Source organism: Pongo abelii, chromosome 20, assembly GCF_028885655.2.
Source record: "Pongo abelii isolate AG06213 chromosome 20, NHGRI_mPonAbe1-v2.0_pri, whole genome shotgun sequence".
Classification (NCBI taxonomy): Eukaryota; Metazoa; Chordata; class Mammalia; order Primates; family Hominidae; genus Pongo; species Pongo abelii.
This window is the reverse complement of record NC_072005.2, coordinates 51104189-51124499: the sequence shown is the minus strand read 5'-3', so window position 1 is coordinate 51124499 and position 20311 is coordinate 51104189. Positions and strand designations below refer to the sequence as shown.

General features: G+C 56.9%; 2 protein-coding genes across 5 annotated transcripts in view; one reads left to right on the top strand and one right to left on the bottom strand.

Moving 5' to 3' along the window:
• Positions 1-13: 13 nt before the first annotated feature.
• Positions 14-7450, top strand: ZNF296 (zinc finger protein 296). The gene is made up of 3 exons (XM_024237625.3): positions 14-2826; positions 3040-3189; positions 6369-7450. The coding sequence occupies exons 1-3, from the start codon at positions 2529-2531 to the stop codon at positions 7346-7348; spliced, it is 1428 nt and encodes a 475-aa protein (XP_024093393.2). The 5' UTR covers positions 14-2528; the 3' UTR covers positions 7349-7450.
• Positions 7451-8011: 561 nt separating this feature from the next.
• CLASRP (CLK4 associating serine/arginine rich protein) overlaps positions 8012-20311 on the bottom strand; it is a 31000-nt gene continuing 18700 nt past the window's right edge. Inside the window, exons 8-21 of one of the 4 annotated variants that reach the window (XM_002829388.6) lie at positions 19563-19659; positions 18464-18542; positions 18304-18377; positions 16712-16753; positions 14697-14912; positions 14294-14581; positions 11320-11583; positions 10860-10899; positions 10443-10503; positions 9795-9853; positions 9671-9717; positions 8815-8897; positions 8360-8384; positions 8012-8157 (exon numbers count right to left, since the gene is read on the bottom strand). In XM_002829388.6, the coding sequence (XP_002829434.2) occupies positions 8115-8157; positions 8360-8384; positions 8815-8897; positions 9671-9717; positions 9795-9853; positions 10443-10503; positions 10860-10899; positions 11320-11583; positions 14294-14581; positions 14697-14912; positions 16712-16753; positions 18304-18377; positions 18464-18542; positions 19563-19659 (1418 nt within the window). In that variant the 3' untranslated portion in view covers positions 8012-8114. Of the gene's footprint in view, positions 8158-8359; positions 8385-8812; positions 8898-9664; positions 9718-9794; positions 9854-10442; positions 10504-10855; positions 10900-11319; positions 11584-14293; positions 14582-14696; positions 14913-16711; positions 16754-18303; positions 18378-18463; positions 18543-19562; positions 19660-20311 lie in introns of those variants that run through there. The other 3 variants (XR_008516626.1, XR_008516627.2, XR_008516628.1) reach the window with 3 other exon arrangements.

Below are 20311 nucleotides of genomic sequence, written 5' to 3'. Positions count from 1 at the left end.
ACCCCCGCTCCTCTACAGGAAACCTGGAGATCATGGTTTCATATGCCGCATACCAAGAAAGTAGCTGGGCTGGATCAGAGGCGGTCATTTTTTCCTCCAGCTATCTCTGCAGTCCCATTTTACAAAGGGGGAAACTGAGGCCTTGAGTGGGGAATATGAACCCCCCTATTACAGGCCCAGTCAGAATTCACTTTCTCCTTGCGGGGTCCTATTTACGCAGGGATCCTGTGGGCCTTTGCTTTCCACTAGATCACCAAGGCCTAGTGCCAGGTACACAATTTGGTGCTCTGCAAATATCTGTTGAAAGAATATCATCAGGCACATAGTAGGTGCGCAATAAATATTTGTTGACTTAACTATGAACGAGTAGGGGTTGTATTTATGAACAAGACAGACTCCCATCCTGCCTCCTAGAACCTACCTTCTAGTGGGGGTAAAAGGGACAGAATAGGGTAAAATGAGCAAAAATGTAAAAAACATCCTTCAGGGTTTGATCAAAGTGATGTATAAATAATAAAATAGGCCGGGCATTGTGGCTCACGCCTGTAATTCCAGCACTTTGGGAGGCTGAGGTGGGTGGATCACCTGAGGTCAGGAGTTCGAGACCAGCCTGGCCAACATGGTGAAACCCTGTCTCTACTAAAAATAGAAAAATTAGCCAGGCATCTGTAATCCCAGCTACTCCGGAGGCTCAGGCAGGAGAATCACTTGAACCCAGGAGGTGGAGGTTGCAGTGAGCTGAGATTGTGCCATTGCACTCCAGCCTGGGCAACAAGAGTGAAACTCCATCTCAAAAAAAAAAAAAAGAGTAAAATAAGGGCAATCGGATAGTGGGTGGCTGCGTTGCCATGGAGCTTAAAATTTGGTGGTCTGAGGCTGAGTGCAGTGTCTCACACCTGTAATCTCAGCACTTTGGGATGCTGAAGCAGGAGGAGCGCTTCAAGCCAAGAGTTTCAGACCAACCAGGGCAACAAAGCGAGTCCCTGTCTCTATTTAAAAAAAAAAATTTTTTTTGAAAAATTAAAAATTACTTAAAAAAAAAAGGGTGATCAGAGGAGGCGGCATTGAAGAAGAAACCACCTCAGATAACCCTCTAGTTCCAACCTGCCCTACCTCCTTTGACAGATGGAGAAAGTGAGATCCAAGAGGGAACTGGGGACAGATGGAGGTCATGGAGTGTAATTTGCAAGGCCTTCAGCAGGGTGGGGCTACTTTAGATACTGTTGGTCAGGGCCCTCTGCTCTCAGGAGGACAATGGAACCCAGAGCTGAATAACAATGTGCAGAACTCCAAGAGATCAGCATCTGAAATCAGCATCTGGGCTGAGGACAGCTGGGGGAGGACAGGTTCTTGCCCTGACCTCAGGGGGCTTGCATTGGGTGGGGGAGAGGACAGTCCACAAGCAGTTCTATACTGTCATGCAGTGGGTGCCAGGAAGAAAAGAATACTCGTCAGGGATTGAGGGTGGGGCAGGGTGTCGATGCCACTTCAAACAGTGAGCAGAGAGAACTGCTTAGGGGAGGGAAGTTCAAGGAGGCGGAGTGGAAGCAGGTGAGCTGCTTGGCTATTTGGTTTTAATGGCAACTTCTGGTCTAGGAACAGAGTCGATGTGTATGATTACAGTCCTCCTCTGCTCAAAACCCTCCTAAGGCTCCGGTCTCAGGAAAACCAAAAGACCTTAAAGTGATCAAAAGATTGCTTGGATCTGCCCCCATATTTTCACTGAACTCAATCTCCAACCCATATTGCCTCTCCCTTTCCTTGTAATTCCTCAATGCCCAGGCCCACTGGCTGGCTTCCTTCCCTCCAGCCTCAGCTCCACCATGCCCTTTCCCATCATAGGGAAGAAAATTGAATCTCTCAACCCCAGTAACCCTCTCCGCCTTTCCAGCTTTCTTTTGCTCCATGGCACTGGTCATCATGAAGGGCCATCTATATTTTACGTAATTATGTTTATAGTGTCTTCCCCCACCGTCTAAATTCCGTGCAAACATAGATTATCTTCTGTTTATTCCCTCCTGTATTCTCAGTGCTTCAAACAGAGCCTGGCGCACAGGAGGCACTCAGTGAATGCTTGCAAAATGAATTTTTATTGTAATGCATTTAATGAAATAGCCCAGATTACTATCAGACACCTAATAAGAAACGTGACCCACTATTTTCTCGCTTGGGGGTGTGTGTGGGCATGCCGTGCCTCAGTTTCACCCGCCCTAAAATGGCATCAGGGACAGCTGTTTCAATGCCTTGTGGGAACTCGGTGTGATTAAATTTGGTCACTAAGCCAAACGCACGGGGCACTGCCTAGATTGAGTTAGGCCGCCGTCAGGGCCCCAGCAGGGCGGCTCGGTCCCCTCCCATCAGCCCCGCCCTGGTAGGCGGAGCCACGGGCCCGGCCAGCACGTGTAAGAGTTCGCGGCGGGTCGCCGCAGTCACTCACCTGAGCGCGCACGGTCCGCGCGTCCTCCGCTCGTGCGTCCTCCGCCCGCCCGCCTGCCCGCTCGCCCGCTCGCTCGCCCGGCCCGCGACTCATGTCCCGCCGCAAGGCCGGCAGCGCGCCCCGCCGAGTAGAGCCCGCGCCCGCCGCCAACCCAGACGACGAGATGGAAATGCAGGACCTCGTCATCGAACTCAAGCCCGAGCCAGACGCGCAGCCCCAACAGGCCCCAAGGCTGGGGCCCTTCTCCCCGAAGGAGGTGTCCTCGGCGGGGCGGTTCGGCGGCGAACCACACCACTCCCCTGGCCCCATGCCCGCCGGGGCCGCCCTCCTCGCCCTCGGCGCGAGGAACCCGTGGACCCTGTGGACGCCGTTGACCCCGAACCTTCCCGGTGAGCGCCCCGGGCCCTGGGCCCGGCCTCCCTTACCTTTGACCCTCGGGTGGGACCCTTCCCTTTGGGCATGGGCCCCTCGCCCTGCCTTATCTCCTTCGCCCGGTCCTGCCCCCCAGGCCCCCTTCTGACCTTCGGTTTCCACTCTCCTTCAGCACCCTCAGCCCCCATCCTGGCCCCACCCCACGCTCACCACCCGCTTCCTCCCTGCAGACCGCCAGCCCTGGACCGACAAACACCCAGATCTGTTGACCTGCGGCCGCTGCCTGCAGACCTTCCCGTTGGAGGCCATCACTGCCTTCATGGACCACAAGAAGCTGGGCTGTCAGCTCTTCAGAGGCCCCAGCCGCGGCCAGGGCTCAGGTGAGTAAAGCCGGGTGCAGTCCCCCTCTCAAGTTCAAGGGCTGGGCTTCCTGCTGGAAAGGGGCTGGGCTGGACGGCAGGGCACTGAGCACTACTTCCCCTTTCTCGCTCCCCATCGGGTGCAGCCTAGGCGTGGCCAGGGCCTGCCCGTCCTAGGGCAGGGACTAGTGGTGGCGGTGTGGGGGGGGCGGGGGGTACTGGGCAGGGAAGGAGGGCCGTCTACAGGGTGTGGCCAGCCCCAGAAGACTAGCCCGGGATTTTGCCCCCCACACACACACCCCAACCTGGTTTCACTTCTCCTTCCCCTTGGCCAGAAATAACTGGCCAGGTGGCTGGACGAGGGTGGCAGTAGGAGGGGACCTCTAGGGAGGGCAGCGGCCGGGGGGAGGGGGAGTGGAGGCCAGCTGGAATGGGGAGGTTGCCACCCCCTCCTGTCTCTGTCAATTCTGATTGAGGTGCTAGTACAGCTGAGTGTTCAGAGCCAAGGAAGGGGCTTCTGGCTTCCCTCGGTGATGGAATCTCCCAGCCCTGCGTGCTGGGAATCCCCTAGTTTGAGCGAGCTCCCGGGTGCTGGACACCTGGGTTCCTCCTCTTGGGAGGGAATTAAAATCCTTCACATGGCGCTTGACCCTCAGGTGAGCTTTTGGTCAGTGTTGGCTGCAGGGCTTAATCCAAACCTAATTTCCAGCCCCCTGGCCCTTGCCCTCCTTAGACTTTTGAGAAGTGGAATTATTTAGGGTTGGGCCAGGGAGGGTCTGGTGGTGGGAAAGAGGAGGGGCTTGTGACTGAGCTGGAGCATGGAGAGTGGCCTGGAGGAGCTAGCGAGGGGCTGTGATGGAATCGCTGGAACAAAACACTGCAGGGCTTGGAGAATCGTGGGCACCTTGGTTTCACAGGCTCTGCTGTTTGAGCGCTTTTGTGGACCAAAGCTCTCAACCATTCCCCAAGCGAGGTCACAACCACCCTTGAAAGGGAGGGGATCTCTAGGGTCCCTGAATTCTAGCAACTGAGGCACACAGAGGACTATGTCTTGCCCAAGGTCACACAACTAGGGAGCAGAGAAGTCTGAATTTGAATGCAGGCCTGTGCTCTTGACCCGGGACTGGTTGTATCACAAAGGTTGTCCCATCCAAGACTCTAGAATGTGAAAAATGGAAAGGCTAGTTCACCTAGGAAGTGTCCACTGAGAGTACCCCGAAGGTCCAGATAGAAATCCAAATTCAGGCTTGGGGGCTCTCAATTTGAGATCCATGCAGAGGGTGGCGGACCCAGGTCATTACCACCTCTTTACTAGGTGGCCGCTAAGCTTTCTCTGTAGCTACCCCATTATTTTGAGGTGGAGTCTTACTCTGTCACCCAGGCTGGAGTGCTGTGGTGCAATCTCAGCTCACTGCAACCTCCGCCTCCTGGGTTCAAGTGATTCTGCTGCCTCAGCCCTCCAAGTAGCTGGGACTACAGGCGTGCACCACCATGGCCGGCTAATTTTTGTATTTTTGGTAGAGACAGGGTTTCACCATGCTGACCAGGCTGGTGTCTCAAACTCCTGACCTCAGGTGATCCGCCTGCCTTGGCCTCCTGAAGTGCTGGGATTACAGGCATGAGCCACCATGCCCAGATATCTCAATTACTTTAAAAATTATTTTTGTTAAACCAAAATTCTTTTTTTTTTTGAGACAGAGTCTCGCTTTTGTCACCCAGGCTGGAGTGCAGTGGTGGGATCTCTGCTCACTGCAAACTCCGCTTCCTGGGTTCAAGCAATTCTCCTGCCTTAACCTTCCAAGTGGCCAGGATTACAGGCGTGCACCACCACACCCGGCTATTTTGTATTTTTACTAGAGACAAGATTTCATCATGTTGGCCAGGCTGGTCTCAAATCCCTGACCTCAAGAGATCAACCCGCCTCAGCCTCCCAAAGTGCTGGGATTACAGGTGTGAGCCACCGTGCCCGGCCTAAACCAAAAATCTTATTCAAAAGCCTCTGCTCCCAGCCGGATATGGTGGCTCACGCCTATAATCCCAGCACTTTGAGGGGCTGAGATGGAAGGATTACTTGAGGCCATTAAGTTAAAGAATAGCCTGGGTGGCCAGGCGCGGTGGCTCAAGCCTGTAATCCCAGCACTTTGGGAGGCCGAGGCGGGCAGATCATGAGGTCAGGAGATCGCGAGCATCCTGGCTAACACGGTGAAACCCCGTGGCACGGTGGCGGGCGCCCGTAGTCCCAGCTACTCAGGAGGCTGAGGCAGGAGAATGGCGGGAACCCCGGAGGGGGAGCTTGCAGTGAGCCGAGATCGCGCCACTGCACTGCAGCCTGGGAGACAGAGCAAGGCTTCGTCTCAAAAAAAAAATAGCCTGGGCAACATAGCAGGGCCCCATCTCTTTAAAAAATACTAAATTAAAAATTTAAAGCAAAAAAAAGCAAGCAAACCTCTGTTCTGCCCTCTCCCCCTCCCCCAGTAGTCTGGATTGAAATCCCAGCTTCACCGCTTCCAAGCTGTGCGACCCTGGGGAAATGCCTCTCTGTGCCTCAGTTTTCCTGTCTGGAAAATGGAGATCTTATTTTCCTGTCCTGAGGGAAAGCCGGGCTATGAGCCATGGCTCAGCACCTAGCATGTAGGAAGTGCTCACTGAGTTAACATAACTTTTTAAAAGATTTTCAAACACATGGCCCAGCACAGTGGCTCATGCCTGTAATCCCAGCATTTTGGGAGGCCGAGGTGGGTGGATCACTTGAGGCCAAGAGTTTGAGACCAGCCTGGCCAGCGTGGTGAAACCCCATCTCTACTAATTAGCCAGGCATGGTGGTGGGCGCCTGTAATCCCAGCTACTCTAGAGGCTGAGGCATGAGAATAGCTTGAATCCGGCAGGTGGAGGTTGCAGTGAGCTGAGATCGTGCCACTGCACCCCAGCCTGGGCGACAGTGAGACTGTCTAAAAAAAAAAAAGGTTTTCAAACACAAAGCCTCAGGTACTTAGCACCCACTCCACAGATTTTTCGTGTCCACCCCTCCTCTGAGCATCAGCTTCCTGGTCCTTCCAGGGTGTGTGTGTCTTGTTACTGCCAAGTCCTTGGCCCCTGCAGGAGTGCCTGTCCCACAGAAGGTGTCCAGCTGGCAGCTGTGAACTGCAACCCCCGTGACTCCTTCCTCTCCGCACTTACACTCTGCCTCTTTTTCTTACCAGAACGAGAGGAGCTGAAGGCCTTGAGCTGCCTGCGCTGTGGCAAACAGTTCACAGTGGCCTGGAAGCTGCTGCGTCACGCCCAGTGGGACCACGGACTGTCCATCTACCAGACAGAATCAGAGGCCCCGGAGGCCCCGCTCCTGGGCCTGGCCGAGGTGGCCGCAGCCGTGTCAGCAGTGGTGGGGCAAGCAGCTGAGGCCAAGAGCCCCCGTGCAAGTGGCAGCGGCCTCACCCGGCGGAGCCCCACCTGTCCTGTGTGCAAGAAGACCCTCAGCTCCTTCAGCAACCTCAAAGTGCACATGCGCTCGCACACAGGTGAGCGGCCCTATGCTTGCGACCAGTGTCCCTACGCCTGCGCCCAGAGCAGCAAGCTCAACCGCCACAAGAAGACCCACCGGCAGGTGCCGCCCCAGAGCCCCCTCATGGCCGACACCAGCCAGGAGCAGGCCTCTGCGGCCCCTCCGGAGCCGGCTGTCCATGCTGCTGCCCCCACCAGCACGCTCCCATGCAGCGGTGGTGAGGGGGCTGGAGCCGCTGCCACAGCGGGTATCCAGGAACCCGGGGCTCCTGGCAGTGGGGCTCAAGCCGGCCCTGGTGGAGACACTTGGGGAGCCATCACCACGGAACAGAGAACTGACCCTGCAAACAGCCAGAAGGCATCACCCAAAAAGATGCCCAAGTCAGGGGGCAAGAGCCGCGGGCCCGGGGGCAGCTGTGAGTTCTGCGGGAAGCATTTTACCAACAGCAGCAACCTGACGGTGCACCGGCGCTCACACACCGGGGAGCGCCCCTACACCTGTGAGTTCTGCAACTACGCCTGCGCCCAGAGCAGTAAGCTCAACCGCCACCGCCGCATGCACGGCATGACGCCTGGCAGCACCCGCTTCGAGTGCCCCCACTGTCATGTGCCCTTCGGCCTGCGAGCCACCCTGGACAAACACCTGCGGCAGAAGCACCCTGAGGCGGCCGGCGAGGCCTGAGCCCAGGAAAGCCCCCCTCACTATCCCTGGTACCGCTGCCAACACCGTTGACCACCTTGTTTTTGCCCCACTTCTCCAAGTAAATTTCCCCTTTTATTTACACCCGTCTGGACTCTGGCTTTCTTGGGGTGCATGAGGTGGAGCAGGAGGCTTCCCCTCCATGGGGTGGACGGCTGGACAGACCGGTTTGGAGTGAGGGGGTGAGGGAACACCCAGCCCCCAGTGCCTGGGGCACAGCAGGATTGGCACAGAAAGCCGCGCTCCCAGTTCCTGGTGCGGGCGAGGCCAGGGCAGGGGCCGAGGCGAGGGCGGGGAGAGGCCCGGACCTGTCGCCAGAGGCCCCGGGCAAAGGGGCCCATGTGGGACATGCTGGGCTGACACCCTATGTCCACACCTGCGGGCAGGTCTGGGCCCTCTCCCTTGGGACTGTGCCCTGGCCTCCTGAGCAGGCCTCACTGAGCCATGGCAGGTTCTGATGAACAGGGGCCTGCCACTTAGCCATCAGATGTGGGCAAGATGTCCCACACAGGCAGCACTGGCATCTGGCCTGTAAACCCAAGCGCCCTCCCAGCTGGCTCTGCTGGCCCATGGGCCCTGGGGTGGGAGAGCCCTGCACCAACCACACAGATGACACTGAGGCGACACTGAGGCAGGTGACGGGAATTAAATAACTTTTGACTTTATTTCACTAGAGATAAAACCAGCAGCATCACAGCTTGAGCCCCTTACCCCACCCCCTTGTCCTCCCCACCCCCCACTCTTCTGCCTAATGTCGGTAATGGGGGCTTCGGGATCGGGACCTTGAGCGCCTGGAAAGAGAAAGGGAGGGGCCGTGAATGCTTCAGTGATCGGGGCACTTGTCTGTGGAGGGAAGGATGTTCCCCAAGGGATGAGACCAGCCCCTCCAACTGGAGGTGGGTACAGGGTGAGGCTGGAGGAATGAGAGCCAGGACCTCCCATCAAAGGACAAGTGTCACTTCCCAGAAAGTGGAGGGTCATGGGCTTCCTTACCTTCGAGAAGAGCTGTATTCTCGACCTGGAAAGAAAAGAACAGGTGAAGAGCGAGCAAACATCCAGAGCCAGGGCCTCTTCCTTGACCTGGGGTGAGGTCCTCAAAACTGAACTTCAGGGGTTGTCTACAAATGAGGGGCTATTTCCAGAGAGTCCAGTGGCTGCCATCTGTGCCCCTCATCAGCCCACGCCGGAATGAGCACTTCTAATTCCTGCAATCACCTTGTGACTAAAGCAACCTGTGTGTGTGTGTGTACGTATGTGTGTCACCATGTTGGTCAGGCTGGTCTCGAACTCCTGACCTCAGGTGATTGAGCCACCCACCTCAGCCTCCCAAAGTGCTGGGATTACAGGCGTGAGCCACCGCGCCCGGCTGTACTATGGTTTTTTTGGTAACCCTGCTTGACACTTTTCTTTAAAGCCCCAGAGCCCTGCAGCCTGGTGGGGACACTCACTGTATCGGGGGGAGGGTGAGCGGCTCTGCCGGCTGTACTGGCGTTCCCACTCTTCTCTCTCCTTTTCTCGGCGTTCCCGCTCCCTGCAAAGGCATGGCGTGAGCATCTGGCCGGGAACACTGGACACACTGAACTCAGGGAGGGTAGGTGCTTCCAACACCCTACTCCGAGGAAGACAGTAAACCAAGGGGGCCGGTACTGCCGCCAATCCCCGCTTGGAAAGGGAGCCCCAGGTTCAGAGGGACCCCAGCTGGCAGGGCTGACTGAAATCCCAGCCCCTTCCTAGGAAAGCCTCGGGAACAGAGGGAGGCAGGATAGTCCCATCATTTCCTGCCGCACTGGGGCACCTGCACACAGTGAGTGTTGAAATGGTCTCCGTCACAGTGGCCAGGCTTGGCAACCCAATGGCTACATCTACTGGGTGCCTTCTCCGTGCCTGGCCTTGATCTTGTCAAATCCTCCCAACAGCCTGTGAGGTGGGACAATGACTCTATCTCCATTTAGGAGATGAGCAAACTGAGGCTGGGACAGGAGAAAGACCCATGGCAGTGGGTGAGTGGGGAAGGGGTATCAGGAGCAGCTTGACAGGCCGAAAGAACAGCAAAGGAGACTGGCACTTGGAGGCTGGAAGAGCTGGGAGGAGGTCGCAGTGGTGGGAGGCAGGTTGAAATGGAGGGAGGAATATTCAGGGAGAGGAGCAAGAGAGGCGCTGGACACAGCCCCGAGGGCCAGGCAGGGATCTCTGCCTTTCATCCACCCACAGGGAGCTGGGCAGGGCTTGAGCCAGCAGCCTCTGGTGGGAAGGCCAGGCAGGCCAGGAGGTGTGGCCATGGGACAGGGAGGGGCAAGGTCTTACTTCATCCGGATCTTGCGGGCCATGGCTCGAAGCTCGTCTTCCCGCTCCTGCAGCAGACAGGGCTATAAGAACGTGGCCAGGCCAGCACCCACCCGCCACCCCAGCCCTCCCTTCCCCACTTCACCTGCCGCTCATGCTCCTGCTGGATCATCTTTTCCTGTGCCGCCTTCTTATCCGCCTTGACTGTAGAGAGAAACAGGGTGGCTGAGGGATTCCCTTAAGAGCCCCACTCTTTTTTTTTTTTTTCTGAGACGGAGTCTCGCTCTGTCGCCCAGGCTGGAGAGCAGTGGCACGATCTCGGCTCACTGCAGGCTCCACCCCCCGGGTTCGCGTCATCGCGTCATCTCCTGCCTCAGACTCCTGAGTAGCTGGGATTACAGGCGCCCACCAACACGCCCGGCTAATTTTTTGTATTTTTAGTAGAGACGGGGTTTCACCGTGTTAGCCAGGATGGTCTCGATCTCCTGACTTCGTGATCCGCCTGCCTCAGCCTCCCAAAGTGCTGGGATTACAGGTGTGAGCCACTGCGCCCGCTAAGAGCCCCACTCTCTAAAATGAGGAAGCTGAGCTCAGACAGGTCAACCTGACTGCAGAGGCCCCAGCATAGCGGCAGCGGAGCTGATGCAAACCCATTCCTCCCCAGAGCACCTCTGCGCCTGTGCGGCCTCTCTAGGGAAGGGCCAGGCCTCCCAAAGTGGTGCTGGGTCTCCTTGCTCCCACTGCCAAGGGGAAGAAGAGCTGTGAAACCCTGGAGGGACGGGGCAGAACATACACTGCCTGTTCAGCGCCTTCTGCATCCTCAGTTTCAGCTTCTCCTGAGGCGTCAGCTTGGGCTGGGGAGGGGGGAGAAGAGGCGGGAGAGGGGGTGGGTGTCCCAGAGCTCCCACAACCCACCTCAGCCAAGAGTCTGGGGCTTTGTGCGGGGGGTGGGGGGGACGACGTGGGGTGGAGGGGCAGGCTGTGGACAGCCCTGAAGCTCCCAGAGGTTCAGTGACAGGTGGAACCCCAGTGTACAGTGAGGAGGGGAAGGGGACATGGTTCTCACGGGGGCAGACCCTTCCCCTCCCCTCCCAGTCCCTGGGGCTGGATCTCCCAGCCCACCCGGGCCCCCCTGCAGGCCCACCGGGCCCAGCTCTTGGGCACTGCTGCTGACGGGAATTAGACGGGCGAGTTCCAAATTCTTACTGACTTTGGCAGCTCCTGTCTCTTTACCAGCGGCAGGTTCGGTCCTGGGTGGGGGCAGGGCCAGAGGACATGGTTGGGAGGGGGAAAGGGCAGCTGCCACCTCTGACCCCAGCCTCAGCACTGCCCTCAGACCAGGTAGCCAAGGCATGGGCCTCAGATGCCCCAGGTTGTGACCATGTCCCTCTCAGACCCCACAGAACCTGTAAGACAGGGACCTGTCCCCCTCTGACCCTCACCCAGGACAAGGTTCTAACTGTGCAGATCTTCCAGGATTTGGTGTGTCCTCCTCAGACCCCCCAGGCCAGGGCTGTGTCCCCCTGAAATCCACCCTCCCAGGCCAGGGCCATACACCACCCCACACACCTCCTAGGGTAGGACTAAGTTCCCCTCAAAAAGAAAACAGTGATATTCACCCTCCCCACCCGAGGTTGGCAGCCCTCTTCCTCCAGACCCGCCCTGCTCACTTTTTCAGCTTCTCGCCCACAGCAGGGGACGCGGCCGGCCTGGTCAGCTTCTCTCTTGCGGGTGATGGCGAGGGGCTCTGGCTGTGGCTCCGGCTGCGGCTGCGGCTGCGGCTCTGGCTGGGGCTGGGGCTATGGCTGCGGCTGCGAGTCAGGCTGCGACTGCGGGACGGGCTGAGGGACCAGCTGCTGCGGCTGCGGCTACTGCTGTGGTGCCTGAGGCCCCGGCCGCCCCGCCTGTAGCGGTCCCCTGAGTGGGAGCGGCTCCTGGGGATGCAGCAGGGAGGGAGGAGGACTGTGAGGCTCCAGGGACCCCAACCGCACCCCACCCTGGCTCTGGATCCACAGTCCTCCTTCCTGCAAGGCCCAGGGTGACAGGCTCAACTCTCCTCTCCTGCTACTCTCCCTCCAAAATGTCCCAGAGTGGCATTCTGGCCTCCCTCTGGCTACAGAGATGGCACTCTAGATACACTCAACCTAAGGGCAGTCCTGCCATCATGAGCCCTGCCTGGCCCGCATCACCTCTCCCTCACTAGACACCCGCTTGCCAACTTCCTGGGAGGTGAGCTCTGGGAGGGATGGCTGGCTCCCCCTTTATGAGCCGTGTCCAGCTCAGGCACAACAGTGTTCCACAGTGACCTCATCTACACCCTCACCCACCTCCTCATCCTGCTTGTGTCCAGGGTCTTGACAACAGTAGGGACCACCCCTTGTCCTCCACCAGTCTCAGCACAGACCCACAAGTTCCAGTCTGGGGATGCGGAACCCCATCCTCTCCCTGCTCAGGACACTGGTGGGACTCTCCACCCAGCGCCCACTCTCAGGCTGGCATGCAAGATGTGCCCAGGTCCCACCTGTCCCCCAAGCCTTTCTCCTGTCATTGCTCTGTAAGCTACAAGGAATATATAACCTGGAAGCCAATTCTGGGCCACACACTGACTCTGCTTGGGCTCTCGTTTTTTGTTTTTTGCTTTTTTTTTGAGACAGAGTCTCTCTCTGTCGCCCAGGCTGGAGTGCAGTGGTGCAATAGCTTGGCTCACTGCAACCTCTGCCTCCTGGGTTCAAGCAATTCTCTTGCCTCAGCCTCCTGAGTAGCTGGGATTACAGATGTGCACCACCACACCCGGCTAATTTTTGAATTGAGTTTTTATAAAATAAAAATTTGTTGTCATTATTAAGAAAACAAGGGCCAGGCGCGGTGGCTCACGCCTGTAATCTCAGCACTTTGGGAGGCCAAGGTGGGTGGATCACGAGGTCAGGAGTTCATGACCAGCCTGGCCAACATAGTGAAACCCCGTCTCTACTAGAAATACAAAAATTAGCCAGGCGTGGTGGCGCACGCCTGTAATCCCAGCTACTTGGGAGGCTGCGGCAGGAGGATCACTTGAACCCAGAAGGAAGAGGTTGCAGTGAGCCGAGATTGCGCCACTGCACTCCAGCCTGGATGACACAGTGAGACTCTGTCTCAAAAAAATGTAAAGGAAACAAGAGCTATCCTCTAAAAATCCAGACCCTCAACTTCTCCTGAGAAGTAGAAAGACTGGGTGACACTAGACCTGCTGCTGAGCGATCAACGCCCCCACTGGAGGGAACATGTGCTTGCCAGGTAAGCAGGATGTCTACCTGGCCCCTCTACTTTACCTGCCAGACCCTGAAGGCAGCTGACATGGTGATCAGTGCTACAATAACGCAGGTAACGATGCTGACGATATTAACTGCACTTAGCCAGCACCAGCCCTGTCCTAAGCACCTTCTGTGGGTTTACCTGTTACACCTCTAACAGCCCAGAGAAGTGGATGCTATTACTGCGATTTTACAGAATTAGAGGCCCAGGGACTCTACACTCAGGCAGGTGCCCTGCAGTCTATGCTCTTACCAACCCAGCATCGCTGCCCTTCCCAGTGCAGCCCTGACCCCAACAGGCAAGGGGACCGGAAGGGGGTGGACCAGTCCCCAGGTGACTTTATTTTTAAACCATCCCTAGAGCTAGCCTCTCACTGTGTCTTCTCCAAAATGAAATGTCTTTTTTTTTTCTTGAGACGCAGTCTCACTCTGTAGCCCAAGCTGGGGTGCAGTGGCGCAATCTGGGCTCACTGCAACCTCCACCTGCAGGGTTCAAGTGATTCTCATGCCTCAGCCTCCTGCACAGCTGGGACTACATGCGCGTGCCACCACGCCCAGCTAATTTTTTTTTTTTTTTTTTGATACGGAGTCTCACTCTGTCGCCAGGCTAGAGTGCAGTGGCACGATTTCAGCTCATTGCAACCTCTGCTTCCCGGTTTCAAGCGATTCTCCTGCCTCAGCCTCTCAAGTAGCTGGGACTACAGGAGTGTGCCACCACACCCAGCTAATTTTTTTTTCAGTAGAGATGGGGTTTCACCATGTTGCCCAGGGTGGTCTCGAACTCCTGAGCTCAGGAGATCCGCCCACCTCGGCCTCCCAAAGAGCTGGGATTACAGGTGTGAGCCACCACGCCAGGCCAATGAGCTGTCTTGATTTTTTCCACCGGCTTCGCTTCCCCATCCGCTCCTGGTCACACAGGAACGCGCCCCCCCCACCTCCCCCCACCCCGGCCCCCGCAAGGGGTTTCCCAGCCCTCAAGGCCCGGGCCAGTCCCTTCAAGCTACAGAAAACCCTGGAGCGTCCATGCGCTTCTACTCCCCTCCACCTGGAACCCCTGAGAGCAAAAACAGCCTCCTGAGGAGAGAGAGATGCACAGTCTCCTCTCCATACCCTGTCGTGGAAAACAGCGGCTGGGATCCACCTCCACTGCCACCAGAACGCGCACGCAAACACCCATGCCTTGCCCTTTCCAACCAAGGGCTTCCTGCGGAAGAGCAGTGGCCTGTGCCTATCACCTCAAATGGGGTGTTCTCTGAGCTGGACGGCCAGGTTTCCTCCCTCTGAGCACCTTCTCCCAGAGATCGGAGACCGCGCCCCCCCAGCCCCTCCCACCTCCATGCACAGCCACACACACCTGCTTCTGCGCCGGGGCCCGTAACCACCACGCCGGGCGGGCGAGCGGGAGTAGCGGTGTCCGTCTCGGGAGCCCCCACCTGAGTGCCGCCGGCCACGGCTACGGGACCGGGAATAGCGCCGGGAGCGGGAGCGGGAGCGGGACCAGGAGCGGGACCGGGAGCGGGCGTGGCGGCCAGAACGGTAGTAGCCCCCGCCACGGCGCGACCGGGAGCTGGAGCGAGAGCTGGAGCGGGAGCTGGAGGTCCTCGAGGCAGAAGAGGAGGAGGAGGAGGAAGAGGAGCGGCGGCTGCAGGCGGGGCACGGAGGGCAGGTCAGCGCAGGCCTGAGCCGCGGCCCCCCTCTGCCCCGGGTACCCCCCATGGTGACCGGGGCGTAGGGCGGGCGGCGTGAGCGTTACCGACCGGGCGCTGGCATTACGTCCCGGGGCGGGGCCGCCAGGCTGGGGAGGTGCGGGGGGCTTCCCTGTGGTGACCCCTGATGCTGCTGCGGCAGCAGCGGCTGCGGCTGCCTCCTCATCGCTGCCCCCAAAACTGGTGATGAACGTGATCTTCTCCTCGCGGCCCGGGGTCGGGGAGCGGGAGCGGGAGCGGGACTCCGAGCTGGACTCCGAGGGTGACCTGCGGGTAGGGAGGAGGAGGCTCACTAGCTCAGGCTCCCGGAGCCTCTTCGGAACAGCACACACAGCAGATCAACAGCAGCGCCAGCGCGGGCCACAGCGACCAGGGAAGCCAGGCGGGTGGATGGAGTCTGGAGGGAAGTGGAGACCCAGCTCCGGACAAGGACTTGACTCACAACCATGCAGCCTTTGCTAAATAACCAGGAAGGACAATGACAGACAACTGCTCTGATTTTATGTGGCTATGGAAAATGGATGAGCAGGCCGGGCACGGTGGCTCACACCTGTAATCCCAGCACTGTGGGAGGCCGAGGCAGCCCGATCACTTGAGACCAGGAGTTTGAGACCAGCCTGGCCAACAAGGCAAAACCCCCTCTCTACAAAAAATACAAAAAAAATTAGCCGGGCATGGTGGTGCGCACCTGTAATTCCAGCTACTCAGGAGGCTGAGGGCACGAGAACTGCTTGAACCTGGGAGGCAGAGATTGCAGTGAGTCCAGGTCACGCCACTGCACACCAGCCTGGGCAACAGAGCAAGACTCCGTCTCAAAAAAAATAATAAAAAAAAAGATAAGCAGATCTCTGTACAAAACACAGAAAAGTTTTACTCAAAAGATACATGGATAATCTGGGAGGAAAAAGCCAGTTCTAAAACACTGAGTGTGGTGCAATTCCATTTTAGTAAAATAAAAACAAAGTGGCCAGGTGTGGTGGCTCACGCCTATAATCCCAGCACTTTGGGATGCCCAGGTGGGAAGACTGCTTGAGGCCAGAAGTTCAAAACCAGCCCGGTCAACATAGTGAGCCCCATCTCAATTTTTTTAAAGAAAAAAAAAAAAAAACTTTTTTAATATATAAAATTTTAAAAATAAAAAGAAGGTACCTGATATCCCTGACACTCCTATGTATGGAGCACTAACCTACACCTTTTATTTCCCCAGAAGCCATTCACACCTTATCTCATCTAACCTCGGCCCACAGCCCCATGAGGAAGATCCCATTCCCACCCCCATTCCAAAGGGGGAACTGGGCTTCAGAGAGCTATGGAGCTTGGATGAGGGGGACTGGGATCAGACTGAGCTTGGTCCCTCTCAAAATCCCTTCTCCAACCACTCTTTCATCCACGAGACAAGCACCTGTGCCCAGTGGTGCTACTGAGTGCCCGTTATTTCCCACTGGTCACTTCTGGAAATTGAGATTAAAGTGACTTGATTTCTCAGTCACACTGTTTTGCCATATTTGGTCATTTTTACCACCAGGCTGCACTGTATTTAAATCAGAAAAATAAAATAAAGAAGCTTCAAAGATAATTTTATTGGCCGGGCACAGTGGCTCATGCCTGTAATCCCAGCACTTTGGGAGGCTGAGGTGGGCGGATCACAAGGTCAGGAGATTGAGATCATCCTGGCTAACATGGTGAAACCCCGTCTCTACTAAAAATACAAAAAATTAGCCAGGCCTGGTGGCGGGCACCTGTAGTCCCAGCTACTCGGGAGGCTGAGGCAGGAGAATGGCGTGAACCCGGGAGGCGGAGCGTGCAGTGAGCCGAGATCGTGCCACTGCACTCCAGCCTGGGCGACAGAGTGAGACTCCATCTCAAAAAAAAAAAAATTTATTTAAAACTGGGAAAACAAGACAATGGTCTGGAAAACAGAAAAATGATTCAGACCCAGAACATATCATGCAGTCTGTGACCTTGGGGTGGCCTAGCAGGGTGAACCTCCCATCCCCTCCTCAGCGCCCCTGTCCCCATCAGGAGGCTCCCTGTCTGCTACTCCCTGGTCCTCCAGAGCAACTTACCGCTTATAAGGGTCATAGGTGGGGCTGTCTCGGCGGGCATAGCTACAGAGAAAAGAATGGGGTGGGACAAGTTGGGGCTTAAAATCTCAGCGGGCATGAATTTGGGATAAGCCCGCCAACCTGAGGACCCAAAGCTAGGTACCTGGCACAGTGAGGGGGCTGCTGACCAGGTTGGGGGGCCTTCCCTTGATTCCTCCACCCATCCCCACCTCAGATCTGTCCAAAGCGTAAACTTAAGCCCCACCTCACAATATCCTAGACCCATCATGACACTGAGGAACTTGGACTTCAGCAGCCCTGGTTCTGCTTGGCCTCCTGACCCTAGAATGAAAGCATCCCTCCTCCCAATCATCTTCTCTAGCTCTCACTGGGTCCAGGGCTTACTAATGATGATAATGATGATGATGATGATGATGATGATGATGACGATGATAAGATTAAAATAGACTGGGTATGGTGGCTCACGCCTGTAATCCCAGCACTTTGGGAGGCTGAGGTAGGAGGATCACTTGAGCCCAGGAGTTTGAGACCAGCCTGGGCAACACGGCAAAACCCCGTCTCTACTAAGTATTTTTTATTTTAATTAGCTGGGCGTGGTGATGCATACCAGTAATCTCAGCTACTAAGGAGACTGAGGTAGGAGCATCACCTGAGCCTAGGAATTTGAGGCTGCAGTGAGTCGTGATTACACCACTGCACTCCAGCCTGGGTTGGACAGAACAAGACCCTGTCTCTGGGGAGAAAAAAAAAAAGAGAGACTATCACAGCTGAGGAAACTGAGGCCCAGAGAGGTGAATCAACTTGTCCAGCATTACGCAGCTCATAAAGGAGGAAACTGGGATCCAAACCCAGGTCCTACAGCCACCCAGCCTGGCCTTTCCTGCACTACCCTCTGTGTGCCTCTGTGCCACTGCTGACAGCAGTGACAATTGGTGCTATTCTTTAAGGAATGTTTCCCATACCAACCGCTGAACCTACAAGTTGTTTCAGTCTTACAGGAACTCTCAATCACTCTCCTTTAAGAGAGGTGGCAAAAAGAGGCATGGGTTTGCACGGGGCCTCTCCTCAAGGCCTCCTGACCCAGGCTGGGCTCTCCGCTCCAAGCCAGCCTACCTCATCCAAACCTGTCCCAAGACCTCCCTGTGGGGACTGCCCAGCCTTCTCTCCGGGTAGGTGATAATGCCTCGTTTTCCAAAGGAAGAAACTGAAGCTCAGAGAGTTCGGGAAGTCACTTGTCCAAACTCCGACAAAGGAAGAAGCCAAGCAGCAGAACTGGGTGAGAGTCCAGGGCAAAGCCTTTGCCCTCTCTGCTGCCTTGGGGAGAGCCTTATGCCGCCTGTGCATGGCCTCCTGGGAGTCTGGCAAGGGCCCCCAGTCCAGTACGGTGAGGGGAGGGGCTGGCAAGGACAGGAGTCCACATGGCCCTCAAGGCCGTTTCTACCGCTAAACCTTCACGATGGCCATGCATTGCTCCACTAGAAAGACTCCTTCCTCAAGTCAAATGCCTGCCTCCAAAGAGCTTTCTCAGGCCCTAAGCCCCTGCTCCCCTCCCCCAGATGCCAGCAGGGTGGGGGTTCAGGGAGAAGCCCTACCTGGGTGGGCTGATCTTGCGACCCCTCAGCCGCTTCTCCCGAAACTCTCTCCGCTGGCGTCGAGAGCGGCGTCCCTGGAGTAGGGAGGGTGCCAGGTTGGTGAGGGGGCGCCCTCCCTGTGACACACCCCTGTCCCCTTCCACTCCAGCCCAGACCTCACCGAGTACATGGCCTTCTCCTCCTCAAGAGCCTTGGCATGCTTGATGGCCTCTGCCTCCTCCTTGTCTTTCCGCAGCATCCTATAGAGGTGGGTGAGAATTAGGGTGGAGGACGGGGCAGGCCACAGGGTAAGGAGGACACAGCCTGAGTCATCAGAGAAAGTGAGGGGCCTGAGTCACCCCACGCCAGCCTGAGGTATCTTTCATTCAATGCCACTTATCAAGCACCCTCTGTGTGCCAGGTGCTATCTTAGGTATCAAGAACTCAGCACTGAAAAAAACAGAAATCCTCACCTGCACAGGCTTACATTCTAGGGGAAAAGATAATGAGCAAGGAAATAAAATGCGTGGTCCATTAGATGGCAGAGCAAAGGCAGAGGAAGCTGCAGTTTTCAAGAGGGAGCTCAGGGAAGCCACACAGAACAGGGTATCTAGAGAGAAAACTCGGGGAGCAAGCTGCAGACGCCCGAAGCGAACAGCAGACAGAGTGGCCCACGGGCTGGCCCAGTCCTCTGCACTTGAGGAGCAAGGAGACCATGCAGGCTGGGCAGCGGGGGATAGTGGCGGTCGAGAGGACCAGATGGGTAAGACCTTTCAGCCGTGGTGAGGACAGTGGATGTTCCTGAGGGAGGTGGGAGACACAAAGGGCTCTGGGCAGAGGGTGCCATGCTCAGGCTCCGTTTCTGGTTCACTGCCCAGTGAGCTGGGACCATTCTGTGTGGTCTTGTGAGCTCAGCAGGGAGTGTGGCTCAGGGTAGAGGTACAACCAGCAACTGCCAGGATAAATAACCAGGGAACGAAGCCTCTCCACTAGAGGACGCTGTCCCCCAGCCTAGGAATCCCCAGAGCTTCAAAGAGTAAGATTCGCCCCAGGTCGCACTAAGTAGGGCAGGCTGGGTGATTTGGGTGCAGCCTGTTTCTGCACAGATGAAGTGGGGCCACGACCACCATAGGCTCAGGGACCTGCATGTGTAAAGTCCTGGGCCCAGGGCTAGGCACACAAATGCTCACAAACAGGATGGCTGTCAGTACCGGGGGTAATAGTGAGATGCCAGGGTGGGGCCCACAGAATGGGTAGGGGTGTCAGCAGGCAGGCCTCACCTGACGAAGTCGCCGTCGGCCATGCCATAAGTCGTGGCCTGTTTGTTGAGATCTGCCACCTGCTCCTGGTTCAATTCATCCACGTCCACCTCCACGTCTGCACCAAGAGAAAGTCTGTCAGGAGCCACAGCCGAGCGAGAGGACAGGGGAGAAGGGGCAGTGCCCCAGGAGGCGGGGATGATGGGGCGCCTGCCAGACTGAAGGACTCTTCAGGAAGGGATGGCATCAAGTCTGGCTCATCTTGGCATCCCCTAGGCTGGCACAGGGCTTGGCCAGAGGTGAGCACAACACACGGTGGACAGAGGCAGCTCGGGGACAAGGCTTGAAGGGGCAGATGAACGGAGGAATGGAAAGAGAAGGGAGAGATGGACGGATGGGTAGAGGGACTGATGAAGGGATGCAGGGATGGATAGAGGGATGAATGGAATGGAGGCAAGGAAGGAAGGAGGGATGGGTGGATGGGGGGAGGGAGGAATGGATGAGTGAGACATGTGGCGGGGTTGACGTGAGAGGGAGGACTGAATGGGGCGGAAAGATGGCAGCTGAAGATCACCGTGGGCGGCAAGCAGGGTGTGGGTCACAGGTGTTTGGAAGCAGGGCGTGTGATAAGTCAGAGGAAGGAGGGCTGGGCGGAGGTCAATGTGTGGCTCCACACAGTGTGAATAAAGAGCCAGCTGCTGGGCTGAGCACAGTGGCTCACGTCTGTAATCCCAGCACTTTGGGAGGCCAAGGCAAGTGGATCACGAGGT

Bases quoted from the DNA above. Each gene is read 5' to 3' on its own strand.
- ZNF296 (XM_024237625.3), top strand. From the start codon at position 2,529: ATGTCCCGCCGCAAGGCCGGCAGCGCGCCCCGCCGAGTAGAGCCCGCG. The intron at 2,827-3,039 runs GTGAGCGCCCCG...TCCTCCCTGCAG, and splicing joins GTTGACCCCGAACCTTCCCG to ACCGCCAGCCCTGGACCGAC. The intron at 3,190-6,368 runs GTGAGTAAAGCC...TTTTCTTACCAG, and splicing joins CAGCCGCGGCCAGGGCTCAG to AACGAGAGGAGCTGAAGGCC.